The 10000-nt window shown below is 41.1% G+C and overlaps 1 protein-coding gene across 1 annotated transcript in view; it reads right to left on the bottom strand.

Annotated features, from left to right (window-relative positions):
- Positions 1–6081: 6081 nt before the first annotated feature.
- Positions 6082–10000, bottom strand: part of LOC308369365 (cadherin-8-like) — a gene marked incomplete at both ends in the record, with an annotated part of 88868 nt that continues 84949 nt past the window's right edge. The window contains 2 exons of the mRNA XM_080843777.1: positions 6082–6575; positions 6882–7133. Of these exons, the coding sequence (XP_080699903.1) occupies positions 6082–6575; positions 6882–7133 (746 nt within the window). The remainder of the gene's footprint in view (positions 6576–6881; positions 7134–10000) is intronic.

Genomic DNA, 10000 nt, shown 5'->3' with positions numbered 1-10000 from the left:
CCACCTCCGACAGACCTGCAGGCAGAGAGAACACTGCAGACATTTCTGACTGCAAATGAGCTGGCTGACCTAGCCGGGTCAGCAGACAGCCTGCATCCTCCCTCTCTGAATGATTACTAGCCTCCAACACTCATTTCAATGACCGCCCCGTGCAACAGTGAGCATTTCATAAACCCACTGCATAAGAAATGTTGCTGTTTATACTGGCTCTCCAGAGCATTCACACACACGTGCGCACACACACACACACACACACACACACACACACACACACACACACACACACACACACACACACACACACACACACACACACACACACACACACACACACACACACACACACACAAACAAACACACACACACACACACAAACACACACACACACACACAAACACACACACACACACACACACACACACACACACACACACACACACAAACACACACACTCACACACACATAAACACACACATGCACACACACACACACACACACAGATGACACAAACACAAACAGTCTATTCTCAAAACAAGCTTGGAAATGTTTGGCTCATCTCAGCATCTCTTCAAAACAGAGTTCTATCCAGAAAAGAGGCTAATAAGAAGGTGCCAAGAATGTGCAGCCGGCCAATGAGGAACAGATCTATCAAATGTATTCAGCCCAAGGACGTCTTTTAGAGCAGCTAAGATGTGTGCTACTTATTCCCAGTGGAGGAAGAGGCTTTCGATACTGAAAGGGATTTTGTCTTTGAGCAGTGCAAATCAATAGCACCTAATAAATTGTGAAACTAGCTGAAGACCGGATAAAATGAATACAATTTAAAATAAAATATAATATCATAGGCAGTCATATATACCAAAACTATTTTGGTAGATTAGTTATTTTAATGTCAACCATACTATTGTTTTAACCAACAGTAGCTACATCTGAGAAAAAATGTTTATCTTCTTTTTTTCCAAAAGACAACTTAATGTTATATTTGTGTCACTATTGGGATCTTCAGAGGTAAACCTGATCACACAGTTATATTCATGGTAAATACTTACTTAATAATTTTAACAAATGCATGTTGATTTCTGTTTATTCCCACTGAGGCATTGTTAACTACTCTATATAATGTATATATAGAGAGCTACGAATGTATACTACTATATTTGAGCTTCTTTTGACATTAAGTCAAGCATTTGGATGCTGTTGAGGATGGAATCCAACTCCGTGCTGGTAAGAGAAAAGGGCTTGTTGGTTTGTTATCAGTCATGTAGCTTGTTCTTGAATTGTTCAAATGTGTTTTCTGATATCTGCTGATACTGCTCGGTTTAAAAAGTGTTTCTCACGAGATAGATCCAGATTGTTTTCATCAAACTAAAGCCTTTATATCGGAGATTTTGATAAGTTTTAATTATCTGTCACACACCATGTTGCCAAACAAAAGAGAGGCTTAGACGCAGCCACAGTTCTCCCCTTTTGTGGCCGTATCTCCAGAAAGAGTGATTTTATCTTCAGAAAGAGTGATTTGATCTTCTGAGCATTAGCTACTCTCTTTGTTAATCCTGCTTGAAAGATTAGATTTATTTTTTTTGAGTCAGTCTTCTTATCAGATATTAAAGCATTTCATGAATAACAAACCCCTTGGTCTTGTCCATCACTAACCCCTCCTGAGTAGATTTACATTCCATTGCAACAGACAGAAATAACAGATGCATTCACATTCAATTATGTACTAATATACAGATGACAGACCTGGCCTATACTCATATCCCTGTTTAACATATAGAATCGTACTATATTAAATATTACATATCAGACCAGATATTCCCTGCAATCATTTTAAAGCCTTTCAAAAGGATTCAGACATTCATCAACAGTGGACAGGACATCTTGTTGTGAACAATCTGCCTCTTTTGTGTAATTATACACACCTTGTTTTTCATGTATGTTTGTGAGGAATGAGCGGTACGCTCTTGTGTGTCGCCTGACATATTTATAATACACAAGCACAAACACACACACACACACACACACACACATGCGCGTGCACACACACACACACACACACACACACACACACACACACACACACACACACACACACACACACACACACACACACACACACACACAGGGGGGTTCCTCACGCATAGCCAGATAAACTGGAATACACTTGACTAGATGAAGGGCTAGAGCATGTTACTCTATTGATGTAGGGCTTAAACATGTGTGCTGTGTTGAAGCACAGCCACTGCGGTGCTGTACAAAATAAAAACAAAATCACACTCCTAGCATTCCATTTAAAAATAAAATGTATGACACTGTTGGAAGGAGTTTCCGTTTGACCTTTACTATTCTGAAGAAAATGTAAGATTAAGAGCCTGAGATGTTGTCAAGAACAGTGTGGGAAAGTAGAAGACGGAGTAAGACGGTAGCGACTCTCAATCAATCAAGCCTTCTGATTGGCAGTCTGTCCATCATGTGTGTGTGTGTGTGTGTGTGTGTGTGTGTGTGTGTGTGTGTGTGTGTGTGTGTGTGTGTGTGTGTGTCAGTCTGTCCATCTGTCGCCAGAGAGAGCCGTCCTGATCCAGGTTGGTGAGTCGAGTCCCCTAGCAGAAAAACACAAAACAAGATTCAGATTCAAGAGAAAATGTCATAGACATTCATTTATTCATCCTCACATTAATTAATTCACTCATTTTGGTTGTGTTGGCCATTTGCCAGGATGACCGGAGTATGGACTATTCCCTCTTAATGTCATGATATCAGATGATAATGAGAAACAGATAAGTCATGTAATGACGTAAAGGCAATGCCCTATAACTCAAGGATCACAATAGAGAGACGCTACAAATAGTAAACAATCTTCCATGAGTATATGTTATAGTTTGAATGACTCAAAATAAATAGATGATTAAAGTCATGTCTCTTTATAACAGCCGGAGCCACACTCCATTCAAATATTCCCTGTCTTATTTTTTTTTAATCATAAAAAGCAACAAAGCATTTAGCATGTGCATGTAATCATCTCATAAGTCAAATATGCCCTGAATGAAAAGACCATTAGCATTAAAAATGGTCTTATGTTGTCATACATTTTGTTATTGACATTTGCTGCAGGGCCATTAGTCATCTCTTCCCCTAGTACCTAATGCCAACCTGGTAAAGGGCCATGTACCCATGGTAGCACAATCTGACAGCAATAACATCAGATCTGCTGAGAATACAGTCAAATAAAACTTCAAGTGCAAAACCACAGCGATAAGTAGTTGACATTTGCTTTGCTCCTCTCCTGACGCTTAACATTTGGCTTTTGGGTTGATGGAATTGATCACAACGCACCGCTAATTTCATGCCCCTAGAGAAAACAAGCCATGTTCGATCTGCTTTGGTCTTCACCTGAAGTCTTCCTCCTCTCACAGCACAACACTTCAAAACAACATTTGCCTCAGTTTGGCAGGAATATTGACAGATCAAGTAAGTGAAATTTGAATTTAAAAGTAATTTATTTCACTGGGAGAACTTTTCATAACACCAGTGGGACTGAGCGAGCATAATTCCCAGAGAGACTACGATTCTTCTCCTCTTTGCTCTTGGAGAAGAATATTCCATTAAATGGCATCGACCTGAAACAACTTTCTCAATTTGGGAACGTCTCTGTGAGTTTTTATTAATATGGTTGACATATCAGGGAACATTCATTTCAAATTTGATTCTCTCTAGGAGGCTCCATTTGATGCATTTGTTCTGATTATACTGCAAACACAAGATTGAAACCAAGAACATGAAACTATTGTACATAAGTATTTTGAAGATTCCATTTGTCTTTTGAGAACTCCTTTTAAGAATGTATTCTGACAAAATGTATCATCACAATCGTTACGCTTGCAACTTCCTGAATTACTGAATAGTTCTCAAGGGAAAGTGATATGTTTACAAAGCAGTGGAAGATGGTTCAGTCAGTGGGCTTCATTCAAATGTGTATGTAATACTCAGATCATAACAGACACTTACCCATCAGGGAAACACATTGTTTTGCACACAGAATTTTTGACTATTTTTGCCCTATCATTGCCACTAGACAAGCCGTCTACAGATACACAATACTTCTTCTTCTAGCAGAACATTTTTAGCCCTAAGTTGTCTGTGAGCATGTGAACCTTGAGATGAACCTGAACAGTTTTGTCTGAAAGGAAACAGTACAAAGGAGACATGGTTTGCCTTGGGGTGGAGTGATTGTCATGACCTGTAACTCACCTGAACATCCCTAAAAGCTTTCTTCAAAATCCAAACTGAAACACACCAGAGCAAAACAAGGGGGAAGCAGTTGGGAGTTGTTTGTGTTCACATTCGAGAGTAATTTTAGCAACTATAACTCAAGAAGAAAGAAATAGTCACCCAAAAAATATTTATAAAAATATATTTCACAAAGTAGGAAACAGTACATGGGAATCTTAGATTACAATACGGAGAGTAAATAATTAAACATACAAGTTTATAAGCAGTAAAGCACAGTAGAAAATATGATCTGCATGTAAGACTATCCCCTATATATATATATATATATACTGTTCAGTCTACTGAGAACTGCCATTTACAGTATCAGTACAAATTGAGTATGCACGCAGCTGAAGTGCCATTAGAGATCCTCAAGTGTATGAGCTAGCGTGCATAGACACAACCTATAGCCTGAAAGAAAGCTAGGAACATCAGCAGAAACTCTATTTACAGGCAATGTTTTTTTGTTTGTTTGTTTGTTTGTTTTGTTTTCCTTAGTATGGTACAGGGTAGGAGAATACGCAAGTGTCTGCATTTTGAACTTCATTTGAATGGGTTTTTTGTCTAATAAAACATGTATTTGCTTGGAGTGTCCTGGGGTCAGATATGAACAAGAAGTAAATCCCTCCAGCTATTGTGCTTAAATAATCATTGACAATGGTACACTGTAATTTAGTATGTATTCACATAATACACGTAATACCACCCTTTTCTTCTATTCTCTAAATGGGAATCGTCATAGTCTTACTGTGTCATTTACAGTACTGTATAGCTTTCACAAATTAGCTTCTTGGTGAGAAATTTAATAGAATTAACTTAATAAGAACAATGTGAAATATGAAAGGAAATAAGACTTGAAGTGACACAAATTTACCTTCAGCACGAAAAAGACAACTGGCAATGAATATTTATACACTGACATATAAATTATACTACTTTGAGGAAACACATCAATTTCCAAAAACAGTTGGATACATCTGTATTTAATGTTCGCTTCTGTAAAAAGAAGGCCTCGTTGTTTCTACATTTCCATTTTTTGTCTTCACTTAAGTCACACTTTTTATAGGCTAATATTCTTTGAGTGCGAACCACATCTGGAGCATGTGAATACAAAGAGTTGTATAAAGCAAGCCATCTGGCTCGTCCAGTTTGTAAATAAACTTTGCCACCTAAAGTATCAAATATTACCTCAACTAATGCCTATTAAAGCAAATACTTTGTTATCTTTTTATGCCTATTTCTCTAGTAAATCATAAATACATTCAACGAAGTAATGTGGATCGTTACAGTATATTGCTTTTTGGTCAATTTTTGTTGTTATTTTTCATTCTCTCTGATTGAACGTAGGAGATCTCTGATAGCTGGGGGATGTTGCCTTTGCCTTGGGGTGGCTTCTGCAGATGTGCATCCAGCAAGCTGTATCGGACAGTCTGTCTGCTATTCTGATCCAAAGTCTCTTCCGTTTCTCCATCCTCATCGAGTCACGACCCAGAACCCTGATTTTGATGCTTCTGGTCGTTACAGTGAACAACGAACACCCAAAAAGACTGCTAGACACTCCATACTGTAATCTAAATCACACTCCACAAGAATCATAGACCTCCTAATATAGACACTGTTAAGTTCAGCTCAACGTTACGATGCACTGGATGTGGTAGATGACTAATGTTTCACGTCTCTCTACGGATTAAAAAGGTGGCCCCTTCCCCTTTTTTTTTCTCTGAAAGGACTTGTGTCTACTTGTTGGTCACCCCGGTAGCATATTACACAACGAAATGGGGGAAAAGAAACGATGTCTGTATTGGTCTTAGGTCAAGTCTCCTTGTCACTCTCTCCCACCGAGTACAGCTCCCCAAGTCTTCTGAAGCGCGGACCCCATTCCCTGAGGTAGTCGTAGTTCTGGTCCGAGTCCGAGGAGGCGGTCTCCAGGGAGCTGAGGGACCCTGCTATCGAGCCCCGGCCCTCGTAGCCGTAGATCTGGATGGAGTCGTAGGGCGGCGCCGTCGGGTCATTGTCCGCTTCGTGGAGCCTCACGTTGATGAACTCGTCCACGTCCACGCCGTTGGGTCCGCCGTGCTGGCCTTGCCTGGGCATGAACTGCAGGTCGGGCTTGATGTCCTTGCGTGGGAGGTAGCCGTTGATCCCGTCTGGGTTCTGCAGGGTCGCGATGTCGAAGGCTTCGGTGTCCTCCTCTCCGCCGCCCTCGTCGTCGTAGCGGATGATGTTCTCCCGCACGTCCTCGTCGTCTTTGATGATCAGCGGCTCGTTTTTGTGTCTCCGTAGTGTGACGAATAGCACAACAATGACTGCAGAAGAAATGTGTACAGATAAACATTTACTTGAATTTGAATTGGCACAGGACAAGATTAAACACTTGAAGAATAAGACGATTAAAGTTCAAAAATATAAACAGGGACATGATTAAACCCTCCCTGCACAATGTAAAAAATATGCACGTTTCTTTCAAAGTGATTCTTGGCTACCTCTCACTTACAGCACCATTGAAGACATGCCAAAATGAGATGAAAATCACCCTGACTGATGTCTTTTTGATTGCTGAGAATGGGGTTCACATTTCCTTTCCAGAGAGCTAAGCTTAGAGCGCAACTTACCTAAGAGCAGAATGATACAGGCCAGAATTGCAATCAGTGCCCCCATGCTGAGCCCGATGGGAAGCACGTAGGCTTCAACGTTGCAGGACTGCACAATGCCATCCCTGCTGCAGCCGCACACGCGAATGGTCAGAGTGTTGGTGCTGCTCATTGGTGGATTGCCGTTGTCAGTCACGACGATGGGCAGGAAATACATTTCCTGTTTCTGTCGCCGGAACGTGTCGTGCTTGGCCAGGACGCTTATTGAGTTATCTGTTAAGGAAAATGAAAGACACAAATGTATGAGAGGAATTGTCATGCACATGGACTCTGAAGGTATACTATCTTTGTACCCCAAAGTGACACAGGGGACTGAATGCAAACAGTGCCTGTGTGCAGACCACAGGCGGCCCAGATGTACTGTGCACATTCCCTGGACCCTAGTAACTTCTTACACGGACATGCATTCTGGATGTGTCCATATTATCTGTATAAGTTGTGAATGTGTATAGCACTGTTGGTGATTGTTGTCCATATACGTAGTCTGTATAAGCTGTGAATGTGTATAGCACTGTTGGTGATAGTTGTCCATATAGTCTGTAAAAGCTGTAAATGTGTATGGCACTGTTGGTGATTGCCATAAAGTGTGTAAAAGCTGTGAATGCGTATGACACTGTTCGTGACTGCTCTCCATATAGTATAGTCAAAGCTGTTGTATGATGTGAGCGGTTTATCCTATCAAAACTCAATGCGGACAGAATGTAGAGAGCAAACGATGTATAAGTATAAATTCACAAGTGAGATTCGGTGAATAGATATTCGCATATGATGACCAGTCTTAACAAGTAAAGCAGTCAGTGATAATCTTGCCCTGTATTCTCTTCTAAGAAGCACTACTCCACATCCAGACACATGTATGGGCTGCATAAGTTACAGCTAAGAACTGATAACAGAGCAGATCCAATTAGCTGAAGCACTCACAGGTCACCTTATGATTCCTCTGAGATCTACTCATCACTGGCCTCTCCAGTGCGTTCATACTCCACATACCAGCAGAGGCAGAGTACATTTCTAAGGAGCCTCAGATACGCGTGAATGTATTATAATGTGTGTGTGTGTGTGTGTGTGTGTGTGAATGTATTATAAGAGGCAGAGTACACTTCTGCATGTCTCAGTGTAGTAGTGCCAGTGAGGTTCAGAGGCATGACCAGGTACACTTGCTGTGTTGGAACTGGAACTTTGTGTGTGTGTGTGTGTGTGTGTGTGTGTGTGTGTGTGTGTGTGTTCTCAGAACGCTCCCCAAAGGCCGATCCATATCAGAGAGTTTGAATTGAAAGAAATACACGTAAATGTATAATAATGTGTGTGTGTGTGTGTGTGTGTGTGTGTGTGTGTGTGTGTGAATGTATTATAATGTATAGTAACGACGTACACAATTCTGTGCATAGGAGCCTACACGGATCAAAAAGAAACACAGATAATGAGGCACATGTGACATCACATTGTGCATGAAGACATCTTGAGGGCTGAATACGTAAACAAGCGTTGCAGTCAGTTATAAAATGAGGAAATGTATTTCAGTACAAAGAGGAAGATTGCGCCTTAGGAAATGTACTGGCACAAACATTGTTTAAAAACCATAATAAAATATGTAAATGCATGTCTCTCTGAGATCACAAAGTAATTAAATACACAGGAAAGGGGAGAAATGACTCAATATTAAGTGACTGTTTAAAAGCAGTCCAATAAACACAAATGTGAATCTGTCTCTGCAAAATAAAAGAAGAGTTTATGGCTCTATCTCCTCCTGTGGTGTGTGTGTGTGTGTGTGTGTCTGTGTGCGCGTGCGTGCATGCGTGCGTGCGTGTGTGCGTGCGTGTGTGCGTGTGTGTGACGGAGAGCTTAAAAGGCTCTTTGGCTGGTTCCTTTGAGTCCAGGGTATGGCTGAAGTGTGTGTGTGTGTGTGTGTGTGTGTGTTCTGGTTGGCCTGGCCTAGGCCTCAATGCTGGGGATTCTCCTCCTCTATTAGAGCTATCATTGAGAGCCAACAGTATCTGACAAGGCAACTGATGTCTGGAGATCGCCTCTTAGTCCCCCATAAAGGGAGACGGTTCACCTGTAGTGTCCAGGTGTGAGCCTTCAGACCAGAGGAAAGGCTTCCTGCTTCACAGAGCCCCAGTGAAGGCTCTTATAGACACATCCTAAGCTAAAAAAAACCTTACAGAGAACGTGGCAATGAGGTGAGAGCTAAACGACGTAAAAGAGAAAGAACATGCAATAAACAGATGAGCTCTACGCTATATTTACCTCAGACACCACCACCACCATGTGACTCTCGCTCCTTAGATGAGCGTTTGCCCAGATGTTGTTGATTCTGGTCTCTAACAAGCCATCAGTATGATTTATACTGGGGAACACGGCAGTGCCATATGCCACCGCTGGTGCCATGTTGGATAAGGTAATTTAACCTACTGGTTCAAAACCAGGGGAATGCAGGTCTCTGGAGAGAGGGTGTGGAGCTGCACACGCAAGACAAATGATTCAAACACCAACCTGGTAATTCATGTCGATATTTTACTTCAGGAATGCAACACAAACCTGCAACACAAACCACTGCTTGCTCTTGCTATGTTCTATCACAGTTAAAATGTGTAAACTGTGGCTTTACTCTGCGTGTAAACTGTGGCTTTACTCTGCGTGTAAACTATGGCTTTACTCTGAGTGTAAACTATGGCTTTACTCTGAGTGTAAACTGTGGCTTTACTCTGCGTGTAAACTATGGCTTTACTCTGAGTGTAAACTATGGCTTTACTCTGAGTGTAAACTATGGCTTTACTCTGAGTGTAAACTGTGGCTTTACTCTGCGTGTAAACTATGGCTTTACTCTGAGTGTAAACTATGGCTTTACTCTGAGTGTAAACTGTGGCTTTACTCTGCGTGTAAACTATGGCTTTACTCTGAGTGTAAACTATGGCTTTACTCTGAGTGTAAACTATGGCTTTACTCTGAGTGTAAACTATGGCTTTACTCTGCGTGTAAACTATGGCTTTACTCTGAGTGTAAACTATGGCTTTACTGTGAGTTTAAACTATGGCTTTACTGTGAGTTTAAACTATGGCTTTACTCTGAGTGTAAACTAT

Source organism: Sprattus sprattus, assembly GCF_963457725.1.
Source record: "Sprattus sprattus genome assembly, chromosome: 8".
NCBI classification, from domain to species: Eukaryota; Metazoa; Chordata; class Actinopteri; order Clupeiformes; family Clupeidae; genus Sprattus; species Sprattus sprattus.
This window is presented reverse-complemented; position numbering and strand designations above follow the sequence as displayed.